Here is a 25586-nt window from a genome sequence, read left to right on the forward strand (position 1 = left end):
ATGTCTACTTTCAATAAAATATCTAAGTATGAAGCAGAAGTGGACGACTCTGTGGTGTCCTTTATTTCGAGCTCACAGGGATATATCAAATCGACATATGAATGAAAGCTATCATTGTTAATAGACAAAACGTCGTCGATATATCTAAAAGTCGAATTGAAGGTCACAGCGAGAGATTTTTTCTTCTCACGTAGAAGTTTTTGAATAAATTCTGCTTCATATGAATATAAAAACAGGTCAGCTAACAAAGGAGCACAATGCGTGCCCATGGGAATTCCAACAGACTGTTGGAAGACCTGATCACCAAAGACTACGAAGATATTGTCAATGAGGAACTCTAGCATATTTTTTATTTCAACTTCAGAGTACTTGTGCGTGGAATCAGAGTGGTGTTTAACAAAGTAAGTTTTTGAATGACTGATCACTAGATATGAATATTTCCTTTTCCCATTTTTGTTGAAGAAGCAACTATCTATGATGTCAAAAAGTCTAGTCTTTAATTTATCGTGAGGAATGGTCGTGTATAGTGTGGAAAAGTCATAGGTTTTAATGCTATTGATTTGGGGAAAATTCTGTGATTTCAAGTTTACTAAAAGTTCTTTAGAACTTTTTAGAATCCACATTTCATTAACACCACTTCTGGCATATGTAGTCGCACAGTATGATGCTAATTGTGACATCTATAGCATTATGGGTCAGAATTACTTAAGTCCAGCAAAAATCATCTACACACTATTCAAATATTTAACAGTATATATTCAATCATTTTCTTTAACTGAAATATATCGAGGAAAAAATACTAACTTACAGTAATCAAAGTTTATAGAACTGAGACTGATGTTTGTTTAATGCCGACCTGAATTTACACCGGGAAATAATGTATATCGCTATAGAAATCGGCCGTTAAGTCCATTCCCCAGTCATGTTATATCCAATGCCTTTCTCTGGAGTGCTTTTTACCTCAAAAACTACAGTCTATTTATAAACCAGAACTAACTTCTAACTTTTAGAAAATTCCATTTCTAGAAAGTATACAGTGTCAGTCAACAGGTATTACATAACCTTTCTATTAAACTCTCAGACATCGTTCTAGATAGAATGTCTAGAATCTGATCAAAGTCACTTGTTTCAAACACGTACTATATACAACAATTGTATCAAGACACTGTCTGAATATTCATGTTCATTAGAGAACTGTGACACCCTGTATTCATCAATAGTATACTAGACACTGTCTGATTATTCATGAACAGTCGAGAATTGTGACATCTTGCATCATCTATATCATCTAGACATTGATTATTCATGAACAGCCGAAACTGTGACATCTTGCATCATCTATATTATCTACTTCTGCCAGTCAGTAGCCTCCGTCATCAAGTTGACTCTTTTGCTATGACTGTTACATCCTATATTATCTAAATAGTAACTAGACATTGTCTAATTATTCATGTACATGTACATCCGGGTACTGCTACACCCTATATATCATCTATATTACATTATTTAGACAATGTTTCATTATTCATATACAAACAGTAAGTGTTCTTTGCTCCTCACGAAAATATTAACAACTGTGAAGGAGAAACTTCAAACTTACTGTGCGACTACATATGTCAAATTTGGATTCTAAAAATTCTAAAGAACTTTTGTAAACTTGAAATCGCAAATTTTTTCACAAATCAATAGCATCAAAACCTATGACTTTTCCACACTATACACGACCATTCCTCACGATAAATTAAAGACTAGACTTTTTGACATCATAGACAGTTGCTTCTTCAACAAAAATGGGAAAAGGAAATATTCATATCTAGTTATCAGTCATCCAAAAACTTACTTTGTTAAACACCACTCTGATTCCACGCACAAGTACTCTGAAGTTGAAATAAAAAATATGCTAGAGTTCCTCATTGACAATATCTTCGTAGTCTTTGATGATCAGGTTTTCCAATAGTCTGTTGGAAATCCCATGGGCACGAATTGTGCTCCCTTGTTAGCTGACCTGCTTCTATATTCATATGAAGCAAAATTTATTCAAAAACTTCTTCGCTACAAGAAAAAATCGTATGCTGTGGCATTCAACTCGACATTTAAATATATCGACGACGTTTTGTCTATTAAGAATAATAATTTTCATTCATATGTCGATTCGATATATCCCTGTGAGCTCGAAATAAAAGACACCACATAGTCGTCCACTTCTGCTTCATACTTAGATATTTTCTTGAAAGTAGACATTAACGGCAAACTGACAACTCAACTGTATGACAAACCGGATGATTTCAGCTTCTCCATCGTCAACTTCCCGTATTTATGTAGTAATATTGCATTATCACATGCATATGGTGTTTATATTTTTCAACTGATTCGATACGCAAGAGCTTGTTCTGCGTATAGTCAGTTTTTAAATCGAGGCAAGCTACTGACAAACAAGTTGATGTTACAGGGGTTTAAGCAGTCTCGATTGAAGTCAGCATTTCGCAAATTCTATGGTCGTTATAACGATCTGGTTCGTCAATACGACCTATCATGGGGTCAAATGCTGTCTGACGTGTTTCATACCGATTGTTAGGCCATTCTTGTCACACTGATTTTGACTACGGATAACTCCGTTTACCTGATCAGGATATGGGGCTCACGACGGGTGTGAGCGGTCGACAGGGGATGCTTACTCCTCCTAGGCACCTTATCTCACCCTTGGTGTGTCGAGGGGTCCGTGTATGCCCAACTATCTATTTTGTATTGCTTATAGGAGTTATGAGATTGATCACTGTTTGTTATATTCGCCTTTCATACAGTCGGAAACTGTGTGCCCAGTAATATCATGTACATCTGGTAACCATGGCATCCTGTATTATCTATAGTATCTAAGTATTGTCTGTTTATTCGTGAACATGTACATCCGGGTACTGATACACCCTATATCATGTATATTATCTAGACACTGTCTAATTATTCATGTACAGTCGGGAACAGTGACACCCTGTAGGATTTAGAGAAAGTTTGATTTTTCAAGTGACTTGTAACGAAATTGATATTAATGACAATCTTGAATACATTCGCTCAGATTGAGTGGAAAATTCCCTGTTTTATAATGAATACATATTTTACTCAGTATCGAATGATATTAGACCGTACACAGACAACCTATTGAAGTCCTCTTCTTGTGCCATCATACTGATAGTACTCAAAATATAATATGGGAACTTGAATTTTAAATTAATAATGTACATGAGGAAAAAATAAATTGTTTATAATTAGGACCACTTCGAAGATAGCCCTTTTGTGCTTAACTATTTTTATATACAGCATTAAATATTTGGTACTATAGTTACAAATAATTAAATTAAAATATCTAAAAAAGGACGTCAATATTTCCTCACTGTTCTCAGCCTTGGACTGTTATTGGAAATGTAGCACTCGTAATTGATAGCGTGCACTTTTTTCGTCAATTGAACCTTTATGATTATTTTAAGTTTTAACATAGAGACTAAAACTGTTCACAAATGACACTCTTCTCAAATTTAGAATTTGAAAAACCAATCGTTTTTTTTTTAACTTATTGTGATTCTTGAATATACATGTAAGGTTCGCCTATGTAAACAGGCAGGTGAATATGTATGTTTATAATCTAGTATTTCTTCTGTCACTCAAAGTTAACCGCTCTATTCCTAATTGTAGCGCTATTCCAGGAGTCTCTCATGACGTCGTATCACGGGACGGAGGGACGACTGTCTCCACGCGCCCTCTACATTTATATTTGTTTTTCTAATATAAAGTTCCAAAGTCCGAGATATTGTATCCACCCTATTTTCACATCTGATTACCAAATGCTTATATTTTACCAACAGCCCGTCGTAATTATTAGACGCCGACTATTTATTACTATTATTAAACTAATTTTATAATGCATATTTATCAAACGATATAATAGTACTGTTATGGGTCAGAATATCCCTTGATAGCGCAGCAGAATTTACTAACAAAGGCAATTAAACAATTAATAAGATTTAATATTTAGAAAAATGATGGTATTTTTCAAAAAAATGTTTGTATTTTTACAATTGTATGCTGAAGTTAAATAGATCAATGTTATTACCAGTTTGTTAGGTCACATGGGTCACTTGGATGACCAATTGCAATTGGTAGTTGTCTTTTGTCATCTATCAAGTGTTTACATTTGAAAATGATGAACTTTTTCTCTGAACGTACATGGCCATTTTTCATCAGATTTGGTATGAAACATCTTTGAGGTGAAGGAAACTAAAATTGTGACTTCCATAGTCATTGCATATCTTAGGCCTAAGGGGTGGGGTCAAAACCTTAAAAAATTATCAAATTTCTAGAATTTGCTTCTTTACTAAGGGACATCAAGCGTGTATAGTCATGACATGCTTCTTACAAAATTGTGAAATTTATGGTCCTTAGGTCAGGTGTTCTGGTGTTAGGGTCAGGCTTTTAGACTCAAATAGTGAAAATTTGTGATTTATTTAAAAGTCTTCTCTATTCCTGGATATCAAAAAATCAAACTGAATACATGTACATAGTAATAATGAAGAAAGATTGTGAAATTCATGGCCCCTGGGTAAAAGGATCTGGTGCTAGGGCAGGAGTTAAAACCTTAAAAATGATTCATCTTTGAAAATTTGCTTCTTTCCTGGAGATGTAGCAGACAAACTGTGTGTATAGTTATGATGAGCAAGAATGTCTCAACCAGAAAATTGAAATTCATGGCCACTGGATCTCTTTTTATTGGGTGAGGATTTATGGCTTGTTTTGTATAAGTGCATTCTTTGAAAATCTTATTTACTCCTTCACAGCTTGAAGAAAAACTATGTATGGTTATTAATGCATAGATTCCTCTACTGAAATTGCACAAGTCATAAGGCCTGGTTCAGGGGTAGGTTGAGGCCCAAATGGATAAATAGTGAAAATGCATTTAAAATATAAAATTGATATCTTCTTCATTACTTCTGTGTATTGTGAAGAAAAAGTGTGTACATGGTCTTAAAAAGCATGTGGCTGTCTACCAAAATTGCAAAATTCCCTATTACTGGGCAATGAGTTCAGGCCCTTAAGGTGAGGCCCAAATGGGTACATAGTAAAATGCATTTAATCTTTTAAAATTGTCATCATTTCTTCTACTAATGTGTATTGTGAATAAATACTTGATGCGAAGAGCATGTAGCTCTCTATCCAAATTGTAAATTCCCTTGCCCTTCCCCTGCTCTAGAGCAGAGCCAAATAGGTAAAAGAGTGCTGATACAGGTATTTTATAAACCATCCTCTTTTCTTCAGAGCATTGTGACAAAATACTATATGTGTGGTTGTAAAGATTGTGTAATTCATGACCCCTGGAGTAGTTAATGAGGCTTCATGGAGCAGCAGTCCAATAATGAAAATACAATTCATGAGTCGTCCACTTCTGCTTCATACTTAGATATTTTATTGAAAGTAGACATTAATGGCAAACTGACAACTCAACTGCAAGACAAGCAGGATGATTTCAGGTTCTCCATCGTCAACTTGCCATATCTATGTAGCAATATTCCATTATCACCTGCATATGGTGTTTATATCTTTCAATTGATTCGATACGCACAAGCTTGTTCTGCATATGGTCAGTTTTTAAATCGAGGCAAGCTACTGACAAACAAGTTGATGGTACAGGGGTTTCAACAGTTTCGATTAAAGTCAGCATTTCGGAAATTCTATGGTCGTTATTACGATCCAGTTTGCCAATGCAACCTATCACAGGGTGAAATGCTGTCTGATGTCTTTCATACCGATTGTTAGACCGTTCTTAGCACACTGATTTTGACTTCGGATAACTCCATTTACCTGATCAGGATATAAAGCTTACGGCAGGTGTAACTGTTCAACAAGGGATGCTTACTCCTCCTAGGCACCTGATCCCACCTCTGGTGTGTTTATGGGTCCGTTGTTTGCCCAACTATCTATTTTGTATTGCTTATAGGAGTTATGAGATTGATCACTGTTCGTTATCTTCACCTTTATAGGAGTTATGAGATTGATCACTGTTCATTATCTTCACCCTTCACTCTTAAATATTGAAAAAAGCTAAGGATGATTTACTTTCATTTTTTAAAAAAAAAATAATTGTACACTAATGTTTCATTGAGCTGTTCTTTGAAGAGTTGTTGCATGTTACTCAGGTGACCATTAGGGGCTATGTACCTCTTGTTGAATTATTTAAGTTTTTGTTATTTTACTACCAAACTGTATTATTTTTGTTCAGAATTGAGAGCTTTAAAAACTTCTTGAATATGACTTATTTCAGTATTAGAGGTATTTTAGCACAGCAAAATTTAATATTGGCAATTTTCTTTCCACTAAAACATTGTCCTATCATTTTCTGTATTGAATGAAATGTTTATTTTTCTTTCATTCTGGACCTTGTTATTTATAGGATGTTTGTGAATGTATGGTCTAGTCAATATACTTGTATGCATCACCATGTATTTTAATTGTCATAAAACATGTACTTAACACAGTCTGTATGTATACACACATGTTTTATATATTGTATTTCCTAATTGTCATCTAAAATATTGTCAGGCTCCATAATGTTATCTTTGTCATTGTGAATTTGAATGTGATTGTGAGAAATCAGTTTTGAATATTTCACATGAAAAACTGGTTATAATCTGTTGCCATACTGGTTAATAAAGTTAACCTAAAATGAATATTGGGTATTTATTGTACATGTACGTAGACACTTTGCAATGAATTGAAGTTCTATCTACACCATTCGAAGTAGATTATTTATCCAGCTGTATCTATGTCCTGTATTGTTCCAGCTTTGATGGAGGAGAAAACTCACTACCTCCCTCCCCCTTTCAATACAAATTTTGATTAAGTGTAGTTCATTTTCCAGGGCCATTGTTCAAATAAAGTTTTTCTCTTTAAATGTGTTTCATTTTGTCACATTTAGGCCTATATACACATATATAGCTGGCCCCAGAGAAGATGACAACCTCGGCAATTTCGATATATAGATTGTGATTAGGATTTTCAAGTCTTCAACTGTTTTTGGATACAATTATTATCCATTACTTATTTTTAAAAAATCATTTGTTAAAATTTATCCTTACCATTTGATCAGCAGAGTATTTTTTAATGTGTTTCCACATTGAATAATGAGGCAACAGTAAGAACAATGTTATTTGAATTGAGTCACTATAATAATAATAATAAGATCTTTATTTAACCAGGATTACATATTTAGCGATAACGCTAGTTTTCAATATGGTCCTGCATATAACATACATACAGAGAGATATTAGTAAAATAAACACAGATTAAAAGAAGTAGAATACATATAAACTTAAGAAATAATTATGAATGTAAGATAAATAGAATACAAAATGAAGCTTAAAAAGTATGGTGATAATTTCTAAGATAATTTCTCTTAAAACACGCAACACTCGTTGAGTTTCTTATATTTTGACTCAAGGCATTCCACACTGTGCTCCCTGAAATGCTGAAAGATCTATAATATTTGCCCTGGGTATATACAATATATTTGAATAAGAATTTCTAGTTTGCCTCTGACTGACTTCTGATACATATTTAAAAACATTTAAATAATCTGGCATTAAACCATGTAAAACTTTATACACTAAAATGACTTTTCTATAGACAAAGTAATCTGATAGAGGCAACCAGTTAAGTTCTGTAAACATGACATTAGATGGTGTTTCAAAATTTCTGATGTTAAGAATTACCCTTGCAGCTTGTTTTTGCAATATAAAAAGCTTATTCACATTTTCAGCATTTCTTGGATTGCTCCATATAGTACAACAATATGTAAAATGTGGAAAAATCATAGTATTAAAAATCTTCAGCAGCGCATCATTCGACATAAAATATCTTATTCTTCTTAAAATGCCAATTCTCTTGGAAATCTTGTTCATAAGTGATTCTATATGACTTTTCCAGGACAAAGTTTCATCAATAATAATACCAAGTAATTTTGACTCCTGAACACATTCTATGACATGGTTATTTATCACTAAATTTAATTTTCGATACTTTGATAATTTTTGTGTCGATCCAATAAGCATACATTGAGTTTTAGACAGGTTTAAGCTTAATTTATTTTCCTTAATCCACATTATACTGCGCTGAAGATCTTCACACATCTTTGACTCAATATTTTCCACTGACTTATCTGTTACATCTTGTGAAGTATCATCTGCATACATATTTACATGAGAATGTTTCAGTGCTTGTGGATAGTCATTAATATACAGGATAAAAAACAATGGGCCTAAAATAGAGCCTTGCGAAACTCCAATGGTTACATTACTAGAAAGCCTATACTCAGAGCTATATAATCATATGAAGAGGGAACAATTATTGTGAATGATGAAAAGGATATCGTATGAATGAATTGTGGAAAACCCCTGGCAGATACAACTTGGAAACCTTAATTCTGTCTTCCTTCCCATGTCGGTGTTTGTACCTGTCAGAATTTTTTTTGGGGGGGGGGGGTCAAACTTATTTCTGCGATAGCGCCTTGTTCAGCGAGATATGTAGCAACCACTAATGATACAAAAGTTACTACTTATAAATGTAAAATTCATCCACTAATACATTTTCTTTTTTATCATTAGTGGACGACACTGCAGATTCCACTCACATTTTCTGTCTGTCCTCTGTTTCCGTTAGTGTCATTTAATATGTCATCAGTTTAGATTTGTGTATTATTTCCGAACGACAGAGTATCTCTACTGGTTGAAGAGATTTCAGAATAAATATTTCTTCCTGCTTCCTCTTCATTGTTGACAGGTGTCTCGATCACGTGGTGGTTGAAGTTAATTGAAACTGTGTCTGTTTGTTTAGTTAATTCAGCAAGCTTCTTTTGATCTTTCCTGCAATGATGATTAAAACTGCCGAATTGGTGTAAAGTCATATATATATATATATATATATATATATATATATATATATATATATAAAGACAAATCAAATAATGTTGATTCAACAAAAACTTTCGAGCGTGTTCGGAGTCAAGTTCTTTGTTTCACAAACGCTGATAATATGGGCGTTCGGTTTCATATCTTCAGACGCAAAATAAGCTTGGGTTACTAATACTTCATTTTAAGATGGACAGAAATATATATGGAGTGCCAAATTAACATAAACTCAAATAATTGAAGATATCTTCAATTATTTGAAGATATCATCAATTCAATTATTGCTCTCTTTAATTGAATTAAAGCGCGCATTAAATCAATTATTGCTCTCATCAAATGAAATAATGCGAGCTTCAATTCAATTATTGCTCTCATCAATTAATGCACGCATCAATTGAATTAATGAGAGCAATGATTGATTTAATGCGGGCATTAATTCAATTATTACTCTCTTCAATTCAATTGATGAGAGCATCAATTGAATTAATGAGAGCAATAATAGATTTGATGCGCGCATTAGTTTAATTATTGTTCTCTTCAATTCTCGTTATTTTATTCTCTTTTTACACTAACGAAGCCACCGTATACAACGTCACATTCTCGGAGTCGTCAGTGTGGATCATGAGGGCTTGGCTCTGAAGATGAGGGCTCGGCTCTGAAGCGGAGAAAACGCAGTATCACCGGGTATGAGATCGATTTTCTCATAAATTGCACCATATTCTGCAAACATCATTTGCATAGAGTGTGGTAGATATATTTTGATAAGTCAAATTTGACTCCGAATTTCAGAAGCCACTCCTTCTTCAATGGCTCAAAGACTGTATTCTTATATAATCTAGGTGGGCCTCCGTGGCTAAGTGGTTAGAGCATTGCGCTCAAAATCACACGGCTTCTCACCCCTGTTGGCGCGGGTTCGAATCCCGCTCGCGCCGGTAAGTGAGAAAGTTTCTCAGTTTACTTTCGGAAGGTCGGTGGTCTCTTCCCAGGTACATTGTATCTGGGTTCTCTCTTCCACCAGTAAAAACTGGGCGCCACCAGATAACTGAAAAATTGTTGATTGTGGCGGAAAACATCAATCAATCAATCGATCAATATATAATCTAGGGGCATCTTATAGCGAAAATAAACGTAATATTTATTAAAAACCAATACTTGAACTAATTACTTTGTGTAAGATTGTATCCTTGCAAGAGTATTTGAAACCGGGTACCTGTAAAATCTGAAACGAAACGAAATCTGCCAAAACAAAACGAAACCTACCGAAACGAAATGATTGTATATCATGATAATAAAAAAAAATTAATGGTGTCTCAGGTCCTTGTGAAAGTTACCACATATAAATGAAATTCTGGAGTCAAGTCAACTCGTACCCTGACCGACTCGTACCCAGGTCAACTCGTACCAAATAGGTCAACTCGTACCAAATAGGTCAACTCGTACCCAAAAGGTAAAAGTCCCAAGAATCTGGTTATGAGTTGACTCCTCCTCTTCAATTGATGACAACTCGTACCTAAGCGATATGTCAGTTATATGCGCATACTGTGACATATTTAAAGTACAAGTTATCTATCATTATCATAGTGCAAGTTACCTATTACGTAATTTATGTCAGTCAAGCGTTTAATACAATACATGATGATGATTATGATAAGCATCCTGATGAGTATGATTTAATAAACATGTTTCCCAGACACATGTGTTATATATGACATGGTGTCGATCCTAAAGATCTCAATTCAGCCATAAAGCGACCTCATTATCCTATGCTTACTATTGATGAAATAGTTTCTCGCATGCGGAGTGCCAAATATTTTTCCAAGTTGGATGCAATTTCTGGATTCTGGCAAATCCAATTGGATGAAGAAAGTTCTAAGCTATGTACATTTAACTCGCCTCTGGGAAGGTTTAGATTCTTGAGAATGCCGTTTGGTCTGAAATGTGCATCAGAGATTTACCAAAGTGTGATGTCACGAATGGTGGAGGATATCGAAGGTGCTGAAGTTATTGTGGATGATATCCTTATATGGGGAAGAACTCTCAAGGAACATGATCAAAGACTGAAGAAAGTTTTGAATAGAACCAGAGAATATAATCTGAAACTTAGCGCAGACAAATGTGAATTCCGCAAACAGGAAATAACTTATGTTGGCCATGTTTTAAGTAGTGAAGGACTGAAGGCAGATCCAGAGAAAATTCGAACAGTGACTGAAATGATTCCACCAAGTAACAGGAAGGAGTTGAGAAAATTCATGGGATTCATTCAATATCTCGCCAAATTCCTACCCAACCTATCTAAGGAATCCGCACCATTGCGACAGTTACTCTCAAATGAAGTGTCATGGCATTGGGATGGAGACAAACAACAAAGTTTCCAAAAGCTCAAGGAGATGGTTACAAACACTCCAGTGCTCACATACTTTGATGCGGAGAAACCAGTTCTACTTACTGTGGACAGCAGTTCAACTGGACTAGGAGCTGCAGTTATTCAAAGTGGCAAACCTGTTGCTTATGGATCACGAGCTCTGACCACAACACAACAGAAATACTCACAGTTAGAAAAAGAGACATTGGCTATTGTGTACGGTTGACAAAAATTCCATCAATATGTTTATGGAAGAAGAATTCAAGTAGAAACTGACCACAAACCTCTACAATCCAGTTTCCGTAAACCATTACATGAAATTCCAGCTCGTCTGCATAAGATGGTCCTTACATTACAATGTTACGACTTGGACGTTACATACAAACCTGGAAGTACACTTGTAGTTGCTGATCACCTCTCCAGAAATTACTTGAATGAGACAACTGAGAAGTTAGTTGATGAATTCTCTGTCAATGCTTTGTCGTACTTACCAATAACACCAGAAAAATATGCTGAATTGCAGAAAGCAGCATCAGCAGATCTCGAAATGATGTTGCTCAGGAAAGCTATTCTAGAAGGATGGCCAGAGAGACGTGATCAACTTCCTACAGAAATACGTACCTACTGGAATTACAGAGATGAACTTGCTTGTATAGATGGTTTGATATACAAAGGTTTACGACTAGTGATACCGCAGGCCTGTCGCAAAGAGATGTTAGAAAGAACTCATGAATCTCATCTAGGCATTGTGAAATGCAAAGCTATGGCACGTGAAGTTATGTTTTGGCCTTCCATGGGAAGCCACATATTGAAGACATCATTTCCAAATGCAGCATATGTGCTTGTCAGCAAAGAGAAAATCCAAGAGAAAACCTTATTCCTCATAAAATCCCAGACCGACCTTGGTCAAAAATAGCCATGGACTTGTTTGAATTCTGTGGAAACCAGTATCTCATATCAGTGGACTGTTATTCGAAATGGCCAGAAATAGCAAAACTAGAACAGTCTACATCCAACTGTGTGATTCAACACCTAGGAGCCAATTTGCAAGATATGGTATTCCAGATGAAGCCATGTCGGATAATGGATCTCAGTTCGCTAGTGCTGAATTCCGGAAATTCACAAAGGAATACGAATTCCGTCATGTCACATCAAGCCCTCACTATCCACAATCCAATGGACAAGTGGAGCGTATGGTCCAAACAATAAAACACTTGCTTAAAAAAGCAAAGGATCCTTACCTTGCTATTTTGGATTATCGGAATACTCCCCTGGAAGAACTTGGATTGTCACCAGCTCAGCTATTCTTAGCTAGGAGACTCAAAACGAAATTACCTGTTTCATCAATTCTGTTGAAACCACAGAATGCAGAATTCGTCAGAGAGAGCCTCATGACTCATCAGGCTAAGCAGAAAAGGAAATTTGATCGGCATGTCCCAGCATCTGACTTGAAACCATTAGTTCAAGGAGAAAATGTGATGATCAAGCACAACGAAAAATGGATGCATGGATCTGTTGTGGAAAAGCATGAAACCCCCGGTTCGTATATTGTTGAAACGAGCAATGGTAAAAAGTACCGCAGGAACAGACGACTTAAAATCTACGAAATCAGTTCATGAAGATGTGACCATAGAGGAAGACTTTGACCTCAAACCGTACCGCAGTGAATGTACCGTACAGCCCAAGAATCCTGATAAAGGAAAAGGAACACAAACACTCAAACCAGGCAGTCCACATAGAGAGAAAGCAAAGGAGGAAGACCTGCAGCCGAGAAAAAGTATTCCAACTGGACCAAGCACCGTGGAATCAGCATCCAGATGTGAAGTAATGCCAAATTCGGTGAAAACAAAATATGGGCGTGAAGTGAAAAAGCCATTAAGGTTTCGTGACGAATAGGATTATGTGCATTTGTGAAATTGTGAATTTATTTCAGTGGCTCAGATAGAGCATCAAATATTCCAATTCATTCTGGAGGATTCCTTGGTGATCAAAACTATTAACTGTTAAATATTTACACCTTGAATTATTTCAAATGACTAGTCAATCATTTGTTGTTTTCATTATCAGTTGGTAATTGAAAATTTATGTTCTTGAAAGAAAGGGAGATGTGACATATTTAAAGTACAAGTTATCTATCATTATCATAGTGCAAGTTACCTATTACGTAATCTATGTCAGTCAAGCGTTTAATACAATACATGATGATCATTATGATAAACATCCTGATGAGTATGATTTAATAAACATGTTTCCCAGACACATGTGTTATATATGACACATACATAAATTGCATTATGGGCAGATTCTTGGGTACGAGATGACTTTTGCCTTTTGGGTACGAGTTGACCTATGAGGTACGAGTTGACCTGGGTACGAGTCGGTCAGGGTACGAGTTGACTAGAAATCGAAATTATCTTCCCTGTTGATGTGGTCTCTCGGGTTGACTGATACATTTTTAAGTGGTCCATCGGTTAGTTTAAAAACGGATGTCCCGTGTCACAGTAGGTGTGGCACGCTGAAGAACCCTCACAATGGCCATGAGCGCCGAGCATAGGCCTAAATTTGAAGCCCTTCACCGGTCTTGGTGACGTCTCCATATGAGTGAAAAATTCTCGAGAGAGACGTTAAGCAAGATACAATCAATCAATCGGTTTAGGCATCAAACATTGTTTGAAGAAGCTAGTGTCAGAGAAAGTTGAAAGCAGAAAGACGTTTAACCTCTTATTTTACCTCCAACTGCTGAGGTGCAAGTATTTTCAATAATGGAAAAATTATATAGTACCATATTATATGAATACAATTCGGTAAGATATATATTATGGATATAGTAAGTCTAAAGATAACTCTATGTATTTTGGGTGTTACTAAAACGGGGAATTGAAATGGAACGGAAAACGGAAAATATTTCATGTACATGTAATAATATATAAATATTGCATGTAGTTGAGGGTATCATTGAAAATTGTCACCCCGAAAAAGCCATTGTCAACCAAGGCGTAGCCGAGGTTGACAATGGTTTCTCGAGGGATGTAATTTTCAATGTTACCCTCAACTACATGCAATATTTGTTTTATTATACTGAATGTTATGTAAACTGGAAAGCAGAAAAACTTACGTCTGTTGACATTTGATCAATCACTGTCATGCGATATTTCGTATTTCGATGCGGGTACTCGCGTTTATTACAAACGCTCAAACGACGTCGTCTAGCAATCTACGACGAACCGTACGCGCATAAATTTGACGCATGTGATATTTTTTTTATAATATCACCCGTTGTCAAGTACTGTTACCCGTTGCTAGATACTATCACCCTGGGGCGCGTGTTTTTTGTTCTCAGAGGGTAACAATATGTTTTTTCAAATGCTTCTCGACCAATCAGGTTCTAGTATTTTACATGAAAGTATAATAATATCTGTTGGAATCCCCATGACACGCGAATTGTGTTCCTTTGTTAGCTGACCTGTTTTTATATTCCTATGAAGCAGAATTTATTTAAAAACTTCTACGTGAGAAGAAAAAATCTTATGTTATGGCCTTAATTCGACATTTATATTTATCAACGATGTATTATCTATCAACAATAATAATTTTCATTCATATATTGATTCAATATATCCCAGTGAACTCGAAATGAAAGACACCACAGAGTCGTTCACTTCTGCTTCATACTTAGATATTTTATTGAAAGTAGATATTAACGGCAAACTAACAACTCAAGTTTATGACAAACGGGATGATTTCAACTTCTCCATCGTCAACTTCCCATGTTTATGTAGCAATATACCATACAAATACACATACATTTTTGCCCAAAGGCGGATCCAACTCCGGCGACCCCCTCCCCCCGTTTAGTGTGTTTCCCCAGAACTCCGACCTGTGAGACTGTAATACTCCGTTCTGAAATTTCTGAATCCAAAACTAATTGCACGTGGTATAATTTAATTCACTTCGGATATGTACTTTGTGCTTACTCATCCCCCTTCCAACTTCTGATGTTTAAAACTTTGTATCAGTCAACCCGAAAGGGAGGCCAATTTCATTTATACATGCATGTGGTATCTTTCAATGGGGTCTGAGATTGCCATTTTTAATTACTATGATCAAAAGTGTTCGGTTTTATAATCTGTTTCGTTTCGGTGGGTTTCGGTAGATTTAATTTCGTTTCCGTTTCGCATTTTACAGGTACCCATTTGAATCCGAATACAAAATAGTTTAAAATGGAAATTTTTACTGACCTTGCCCATTTACAATTCGTTAAAAAAATAATAGGAATACAGATCGTCGCAACTTTTTTCATCCTTGTATATTTGATAAAAACTGACAAGAAATGAAAATTCAATTGTATACTCAAACAATTTCGTAATATTTGTTTCAGTTACCTTGATCTTTACCCAAATCATTGAAAACTAAGGAGGAATATAGTTCAGTGCACAAGGTACAATTCCTCCAAATCGGATAAAATTTGGTACAGAAAATGTAGCATAAATCTTTGTTCCAAGATACTTAAAATTTCGCTTCCAGCGATGTTACATTTCATTTTTAACCTTGACCTGTCACCTTGAAAACCAATAAGAACCAAGATCTCTATACAAGGTATCATTCTTAAAAGTTTGATTAAAATGTTAAATCTTGTATGCAAGACCAAACCACCAAACAAACGAACGATATGATGTATCTCTCCAAAACGGTTTGTTTTGGGATGATAAAAAAGAAAAGTGAAACGAGACAACGATTACCTTCTGTGTAAGGTATAGAGTCCAACCATCAACACCAAAGTCACGACAAGGCCGATAACCAACAGAAGTAGCAGGCTGGTCTTTGATGTCGAACCTGTTGGATTTTCAATAGGACAGGGAATTAATTCGTGAAATATTAATTTATTGTCTTTCATACTTTAAAAAAAATGTAACTGGTTCCGTAGGAAACACCGTTTTGTCAATCTTGAAAACGTTAGCTCATTTGGTTAGATTACATGTTACCGTTCTTTGCTAGTAAACAAACCAGCGAACCTTGCGGGTGTCTGGTGTCTGTAGGAAAATTCGTCAACGCGTCCACAGTCGTACCCGTGTACGCAGCTAAAAATGTTGATTTGCAACTAATTTGAAAATTTCCTGGAAAGTAAAAACAGTACGAGATTCAAGTAAACTTATTCATTACTAACATTTCATTACATTTTCATGAATTCTGTGTCAGAATATTTACAAGGTATGGTATAGAAACTTTTGAAACTCCTTTACTTCACCAAGAGGATCCACATGGAGCAAGTACATGCAATAATAAACAAAACTGAACACAATGAATGAACACAACAGAAAGGCAATATCGTATAGATATGGACACGACAGTACATCTTAATAAAGGCAGGACCTATCAAATCATAGTAAATTTGTCTTCACATTTCATTAATTCACTATAGCTAATAGTATTTGGACAATCAATCCAGTGTTTTGGTAAAATCTACACCTTTCTGGAATAGAATAAGTACAGTTGAACAGATAGTGAAATTCATCATCTAATTCTTGTTTGTTACAAAGAGTACATAATCGTTTAGACCTATCAATACTTAAAAACCTGCCAGTTTCAATTAGAAATTTATGGCTACTACATCTAAAGCGACAAAAGTTAAACAGTAAATCTTGTGGTAGTGTAATAAATAATTTTTAAAGCCAAATGTTCTTACACATCCTATAATTAAAACATTTAGACACATCCTATAATTAGAACATTTAGACACATCCTATAATTAAAACATTTAGACACATCCTATAATTAGAACATTTAGACACATCCTATAATTAGAACATTTAGACACATCCTACAATTAAAACATTTAGACACATCCTATAATTAGAACATTTAGACACATCCTATAATTAGAACATTTAGACACATCCTATAATTAGAACATCTAGACACATCCTATAATTAAAACATTTAGACACATCCTATAATTAGAACATCTAGACACATCCTATAATTAGAACATCTAGACACATCCTATAATTAGAACATTTAGACACATCCTATAATTAGAACATTTAGACACATCCTATAATTAGAACATTTCGACGAGTTGAATACTTGATCTTTCCACGATTCAACAAAATAGTCACACAAAGATAGGTGAAATGAAAATCAACATTCACATGTTGATCATTCCAAATCTGGATATTATCAGTCCTAATTAAGATATCTTTTATACAGTTTAACCACTTTGAGTGATACACATTCCCCTTATCTAAATATATAAAACGCTGTACAAAGAAAAGGAGACATGTTCATGTTTACCGTTTATAATGCGTTAAAAGCCAATAATTCTTGCACTAATAGGAATAGACATAGGTATTCTACCAAGTTCACCATGCAGCATACATGTCGGTATACATTTCTAACTTTCAGTATATATTTACAAAATTCAAGATGTAATCTTTCAATCATATTACTATCTTCACAACCCCACACTTCTGCTCCATACATCTAGATTGGAGCAATCATTGAATCAAACAATTGTGATAATATATCTATACAATTGTAATAATATATCTATAGGTAAGCATAATTTTCTAGATTTACGTAATACATAGAACGTGGCTTTCCTTGCTTGTTGTACAAGTATGCTTTTTAAAGATTTCAAACAACCCTTTATAGAAAATTTAGTACCTAAATATTAAAATTCATCACCATTAAAACTGAATCTGATATTGTCTACATCACGATTCTTACCAAAAAAATGACAACTTTCGTTTTCTCAACATTGACCTTTAAATTTCAAGTCGGACAATACAAGAACATTGCATTAAAGAAAATTGTAGTTCTTCTGCAGGTTCAGCTAATATAAAATACAACCTATCATTGGGTCAAATGCTGCCTGACGTGTTTCATGCCGGTTGTTAGACCATTCTTGGCACACTGATTTTGACTACGGATGACTCCGTTTACCTGATCAAGATATGGGACTCACGGCGGATGTGACTGGTCGACAGGGAATGCTTGCTCCTCCTGGGCACCTGGTCCCACCCCTGGTGTGTCCGGGGGTTTGTGTTTGCCCAACTATCTATTTCGTGTTTTGTAGGAGTTATGGGATTGATCACTGTTCGTTATCTTCGCCTCTCATTATAGTGTCGTTAGCATATAACAATAGATATAACTTAAGATATACTTCAATTTCTGAATCTGTGCAATATTACAAATATCAATGAGATCACGATATGAATGCGGCATAAAATCAACCATATCATTGAGAATTATAGAAAATAAGAAGGGTGATAGATTTTCACCCAGTCTAACTCCAATAATTGAACTGAAAATACCTTAACAAATAGAACCGACTAGGTGTTCCTTTACACGTTCTGTCAATAACAATCAGTATCCTGCCATCAATAGATGTACGTTATAATTTTTGCAGAGTCAAAAGCTTTACGATAATAAATAAAGACACCATATATAGGCCTGTTCGAAAACGTGAGGTATCTCTCTTTGTATTCTAATATTTAGTGTGCATATGATGACAACTTCCGGGCAGTAACACAATCATACTGCGCGATATTTGAATGTCTTGTTATTTTAAAGGGAAAGGCAACCCTAACCACATAATTGCTTTTATGAATAAAGTATTACTTACTGATATCGTAATTGACAGTCTTTAACAACAAAAATCCTTGCTTAACAATTAAATCAATATTAATCTATCATGTATTTTAAATTACCCGCCGCTAAGTGTCTTATGCTATATCCCCCCCCTTTTCCTTTTATATCGTATTCATGTTTAGATACTAATTTATGTTTGTGTATATGTTTTAATACAGGACTACAATGGAAACTAGCTATATGCTAATTGGTGTTATCCTGGATAAATAAAGAATATTATTATTATTATCATTAAGTGAGTGGCCATTGAAGTTTAATTTATGACGTCACATCGTCTATTCCGGTTTATTTCATCAGCAGCACTGTAAACATGACAAGTCACGAACAGGGAATAGATTTGAGCCCGTTCTTTCGCAAGAAGAAATTGAGAAAAGAAGACGTTCAATCGAGTCGCAGACAAGGCAGACGGTAAACGTTCTTCATACAAATGTCTTGATCCTCAACTTTTCATTCCGCAAATGATGGATCCATAGTTTACGTAGTCTTTTCTTTTCAAATGATCAACTTGGTTGAGTCGGGAATTTCGAGAAAACTACAACCTTGTTCCACATTTCCCCTTCCCATTAGTGTAATTAACTGCTTGCCAGGAAGGCATCAACCTTTTTATTCGTAAGATCTACCACATGCACATCTTTGATGCTCTTACAGGTGCTTGGGTTCAGGACACCCCCCCCCCCCCATGTAATTCAAAATAAGCCCTTTTAAAAACAATATATACCCTCACTGGTTATTATAAGTTCTGTTATAATAACCAGTGAGAGTATTTTTTTTAAAAAGGGCTTATTTTGAATTATGTTGGACTTTATGGGTATGTACAAGACGTTGTTGACATGCATAAGAAATATTTTCAAGAAAAAAATAATTAAATCAACTCATGTAGCTGATTCGGGGGGGGGGGGGGGGGGTCCTGAACACAAGCACCTGTTGATGATCTTAGAATCTCATCAAAACCGGAACAGACGGAGTGACGTCAAAATTATTGATTTTTGTGGTCTTAAATACAAAAGAGTTAAACATCATGGCAGCCTCTATAGATCGCGGGAATTTCAATTTTTGACGTTTTCAAATTAGTACTGAAGCTTATCTAGGCCATATATCAACAGAATTGTATGACAAATCTTTATCATATGATTGATCTTATCATTTATCATGTAAAAATCTTTTGGGTTGCCATTCCCTTTAACATGCAAAGATGGTGGTTATTTTCACATATTTGAAGGAAATCTGTGCATTGGGTTTTTTTTAACCGTGAACATATTTGCTAGCGTGATTGATGCAAATACAGCAATATCTTTGCGGCATTCTGCGCAGTTGATTATGATGCTTCTCGAATATACTACTCGGACTAGCACGCCCAGGATCAAGGAAAGATAACTCGTGTGTTTGGATTGGTCTATATGTCATAGATTATAAATTACCTTTAAGATGAATCCAAGTTCTTCCAGTCCTCTCTGTTGAGATGTCTAAGTTGTACCATTTGTTATTGCTAGAACTGTTACGCAGGGTGATATCTACACCATACACGTCCCTGGTATTGTCTGAAAGGTAATAAATTTTATTGACTGCTCCTATAACAGGGGAGGAAACTCTCGGTATGTTTCTGGTAGAAATAATATATTTTGTAATGGAAACATCAGTAAATAAAAACCAAATTCAAGAATGTATCAATAATATTTAAAAGAAAACATGTTGACAATTAAAACTGTATAATGAGAACTCACTGTATATAGTTTCATCATCCCTATAAATAACCAAACGTGTTAGTGACAACTCCAGCAAGGATAGGCGACGTACTGTTCCATTTATCTCACAGGAAAAGTTTCCATCGAGATCTTCTGTAATAAGGTGAACATCTGTGATGATCAATGTACTTTCATTTTTCACCAGGTGGATGAATTTCTCCCCTGAAACGAAGGTTATCTGGTTTAAGGCGGTATACTACATCGTCATAATGGCTGACTTCCTTTTAAAACATGAATGAAAGTATAAATATCAACAACATTTGTCTATTCCTTTTAAATAGAATTGCCTGAGTAGCTCGATGGGTTAGCTTGTCGATTGCAGAACTGTAGGCCGCGGGTTCAAGTCTAGCAGGGTTTTAAATTCATTATTAGATTACTTTCTACCAAAGTAAAACTGCATTTTTTTTTCAATAAATAAAGTAAATTTGAAAGTTTTCACTTTCCCGATATTGTTGTTCATATCCTTCACTTTTAATCCACATCAAATTTCTCTGGTGTAGGATTACTCCTTAAGGCGTATATGAAAAATACAGTGCATCGGCATGTGGTTTAATTGTCAGGGATTTTCCACCCTGTTGTAGGGGTCCGAAATTCGGCCCCATTCCCAATGGAAAATAGTAGTATTTTTTCCCAATTTGTCTACAAAATTTCCCAATTAAAGTCAAATGAAAAATTGTCTTGTTTTGCAATATTGTCATGGGGAAAGTGGAATGATTCAAAGAAAGAGTTATCAAATGAAAAAATATATTTATTGGTTTGACACAAATTGTGGACCAGAGGCCCGAGACCACCAAAAGTTCGGAAGGTCTACCTGAAATGTTCGTCCGTCGGTACACTTGTTCAAAGTGCAGTATATTAACTAGATTGTTCATTTTCTTTGAAAAATACATGTTACATGATTCTATTGTCTTCAAATTTCCTCCATAAAAATAATTCAGCAGCACTACCATCATAGTTCATTATGTAAAACACTCTAGAAATATCGGCAACTGTTCGATAAATCCGAATTTCCTCCATTTTTCTCTTTGATTAATACGTGCTATATTGTTGCTTCACATATTGTACCCACTTCCTTAACCTATCTGAGAGTTATTAGGTAAATATCACATATATTTAGAATGTATTTTCAGTGTACTTTGTGTGAAAATAATTGTTTTAATCTTTAAAGCCGCACACTTCGTTTGGAGAGTGTAATCACCAGAAATGATGATATTGTATGCTGCATTGTACAAAGCAGCATTACTTCAAATTTAGCTTACTTTTATCATTAATATTAACATATATACATTTTGAGATATATTTACTTTACAAAATGATTTTATTGGATATGAAAATTTAACTTCCCAAGTCTGGTGTTTTTCTTACTGATTGAACAAGTGTATATGGCATTGATAGTATCAAAGAGAGTTTCATGATGAACTAGATCATGATTTTAAAAATAATTTATATATGGTTGGGCCGTTTATGCCAATTTAGAGCAATACAATATATATTGAAACTCCATGATTAAATCTAAATTAAATTCAACTTTTATTTAATTTCCTTACTTTTAATATTTCCATTGATTTTTTTTCTATTGAGGAAAATTTCATCCAGTATTCAAAAGTATAAATACACAATATCATTAGCCATGATGCAAGTAAAATTGGGAAAATGGTGTCTATTTTATCTTCCTGACATTTTTGAAGAACCATCTGAGAACTAGAAGCTAGGGTCACTTGGAAATTTGAAAGCTGGCGTTCCGTCAGTCCATGCACCATTGAAAAATAGTTTTAAGTGTCATTTAACCCTGATTGCAATGAAAAACTGAATGTTAGGCCATCATTAAAAATATTTTTGTTTGATGTACTCCGACCCACATTTTTCAAGGTGGGTCGGTAGGTAGGTGTTTTTGTTTGTTTTTTAATGTCATGAAATTTTTTAACATTTAGTTTTAAAGTAAGGAGAATTTTCTATTTTTCAAGGGAAGCAAAAAAAAAAAAAAATGAAATTTAAAATTGCTGAAAAAAATGATCGGGTAGGAGCAAATTTGACGGGTCAGTCGGAGTACATCAAACAAATCAATTTTTATTTTTGGCCTTAAGATAAGAAAAACTTCCATGAATGAAGAGAGAATGTTCATATTTTTATTGAAAAAGGTGTATTTTAAGAAATATGTTGTAAAACAGTGAATTTCTAAAATTCCCAATTTAAACAAAATGCCATTAAAATTCCCAATTTTAAAGGCCCAGGTCCCATTCCCAAAATGGTGTGGAAAATCCCTGATTGTTGTCATAATTCTATCCCCCCCCCCTCCGTAAAGTGTAGACTACTAGAAATATTTACAATGCCGTGAAATCATAAAATTCATTGGAACCAATTATAACTAACTACCCATGCTGATCATATTGCCAATTACTTAAAGTTGTGTCATTATGAGCAAGGTGAAGATAGCATGGAAGCAGACGTTGAATTTAAACGAGGTTTACTCCAGACCACGTCCGAAGGATGTACACCTGACGTTTGGACCCCACTCCCTTCAATCATTTTCTGTATATGTGTCAAACAAAACTGATGACATATTTCCAGAAAATTCATGGATACTAGGTCTGATGTATCTGTTTTTCGATTCTCAATGTCGCTTTGCTTTTTTATCAAACTTTTAAAGTTAAACAGTTTTACTAGATTAATTATACAATAAGATGAATAATTATATAATAAGGTGAGTAATTATAGGATAAGGTGAGTAATTATATATAAGATGAGTAATTATATAATAAGTTGGTAATTTTATGATAAGGTGAGTAATTATATGATAAGGTGAGTAACTATATAACACGGTGAGTGACTATATGATAAAGTGAGTAATTATATAATAAAGTGAGTAATTATATAATAAAGTGAGTAATTATATAATAAGGTGAGTAATTATATAATAAGATGAGTAACTATATGATAAGATGAGTGACTATATGATAAGGTGAGTAATCACATGATAAGGTGAGTAACTATATAATAAAGTGAGTAATTATATAATAAGGTGAGTAATTATATAATAAGATGAGTAACTATATGATAACATGAGCAACTATAGGATAAGGTGAGTAATTATATGATAATGTGAGTAATTATATGATAAGGTGAGTGACTATATGATAAGGTGAGTAATTTTATAATAAAGTGAGTAATTATATAATAAGGTAAGTAATTATATAATAAGATGAGTAACTATCTGATAAGATGAGTGACTATATAATAAGGTGAGTAATGATATGATAAGGTTAGTAATGATATGATAAGATGAGTGACTATATAATAAGGTGAGTAATCATATGATAAGGTGAGTAATCATATGATAAGGTAAGTAACTATATAATGAAGTGAGTAATCATATGATAAGGTGAGTAATTATATAATAAAGTGAGTAATTATACAACAAGGTGAGTAATTATATGATAAGGTGAGTAATTATATGATAAGGTGATTAATTATATAATAAGGTGAGTAATTATACAACAAGGTGAGTAATTATATGATAAGGTGAGTAATTATATGATGATTAATTATATAATAAGGTGAGAAACAGATTCTTGTAAACAATCAAGGGTTCCTCACTTTCAACTGCACTTTCAAAGTAAATGAGCTCTGATTTACAAATTCCTGGTCAACAGCAGACCAAAAGGATGAACCTGATTGGTCTCTTAATTCATATCTCGCCTTACACAAAATCGACAAACCATCGCAATTTTGCTTTTTATCCACGCACTTTGTGGCCTTTTCTCCACAAACGCTCATTAATTGGCTTAAGGTGGAGTGACACACCCGGTGATTTTTTTTTTACCGATTCCTCATAGATTCATAAAACATATTCAATGACCCCATATCACAATTTCCAATTGCATACTCTAGAACTCATTTTTTTGTCTTTTGAGATATTCCTGTTTACGATGCTATTTGCTACACGGGTACAATAAATTTTCACCAGAAGACAATGGAGTTTCACCGGAATTACCGCCATTATGACGATGGTTCATTATCCTATTAAGAAAACAATTATTCATCCCATTGAAGAGAGAACCAAAATAAATAAATAATAATAATAATTAAAAAGATAAAAAATTAAATTAAATTTAAAAAAAGGGTGTATGTTTCTAGTTGAATTATTTGAAGTAGAAAAATTTCCCCTGAAGATTTTTGATTTTTGTTTTTGTTTTTGGATTTACTTGGCTAGATTTGTAGTACTTCACCTACAGCTGGTGACATCTCAATATGAGTGAAAAACTCTCGACGGGACGTAGAACAAGCAAACAGAGAAACGAACAAACAAAAACTTACTTGGCACACATCTATAAGTGAAGCTGGTAGCTATAAATTCCCTTGTCAAGTTTGTTTCTTGACAAGTTCCATGAAAGGCATCAAATGATTTGTTTAGTGCTGTCTTATCCAAGACACACCTCTTCTTCAGGTTACATGTTACTCCTACGATAAATTGACTTCTATCACTGTCATGGCTGTCTAAGCCGCTCAGAGGCAAAGACTGGGTGCAGATTTCAGATCTCGATGTGCCATTGCACGGCTTTTCGACAACACGAAGGTCTTTAACGTTTTCTGATGTGATCAACTGTCTTTCAACGTAGATGACGTCATTGTCGTGGCACTCCATTTCTGTCTCCAAAATATGACCCAACATTCTCCGGCATGAAGTATGTTTAGTCTTGGTTGAAGCATCAAAACCTGTATGTCAGTGTAGAAATTTAAGTTTAAAACATTCCAGTATTCCATAACTTTCAGGTAATCAAGAATTGTAACCTACCTTCTAAAAATAATATTAGAAATGAAAAAATAAGATAGTTTTTCGTAAAAATCATAGCTATAATTGCTGTGAATTTAACAAACATAGGAAGTCCC

General features: G+C 34.5%; 1 protein-coding gene across 1 annotated transcript; it reads right to left on the reverse strand.

The window, feature by feature from the left end:
* Positions 1 to 7209: 7209 nt before the first annotated feature.
* On the reverse strand, positions 7210 to 25586 carry LOC125647773 (uncharacterized). The gene is made up of 7 exons (XM_048874622.2): positions 25492 to 25586; positions 25014 to 25412; positions 20679 to 20861; positions 20376 to 20495; positions 16320 to 16421; positions 16047 to 16140; positions 7210 to 8900 (listed from the first exon to the last, which is right to left on the reverse strand). The coding sequence occupies exons 1-7, from the start codon at positions 25574 to 25576 to the stop codon at positions 8720 to 8722; spliced, it is 1164 nt and encodes a 387-aa protein (XP_048730579.2). The 5' UTR covers positions 25577 to 25586; the 3' UTR covers positions 7210 to 8719.

The sequence above is a fragment of the Ostrea edulis genome, chromosome 1 (genome assembly GCF_947568905.1).
Source record: "Ostrea edulis chromosome 1, xbOstEdul1.1, whole genome shotgun sequence".
Classification (NCBI taxonomy): Eukaryota; Metazoa; Mollusca; class Bivalvia; order Ostreida; family Ostreidae; genus Ostrea; species Ostrea edulis.

Coding starts and splice junctions, on each gene's coding strand:
- LOC125647773 (XM_048874622.2), bottom strand. CDS start 25,576: ATGTTTGTTAAATTCACAGCAATTATAGCTATGATTTTTACGAAAAAC. Junction 25,413..25,491: donor TCTAATATTATTTTTAGAAG/GTAGGTTACAAT, acceptor ACTGACATACAG/GTTTTGATGCTTCAACCAAG. Junction 16,141..16,319: donor AGACACCAGACACCCGCAAG/GTTCGCTGGTTT, acceptor AAAATCCAACAG/GTTCGACATCAAAGACCAGC.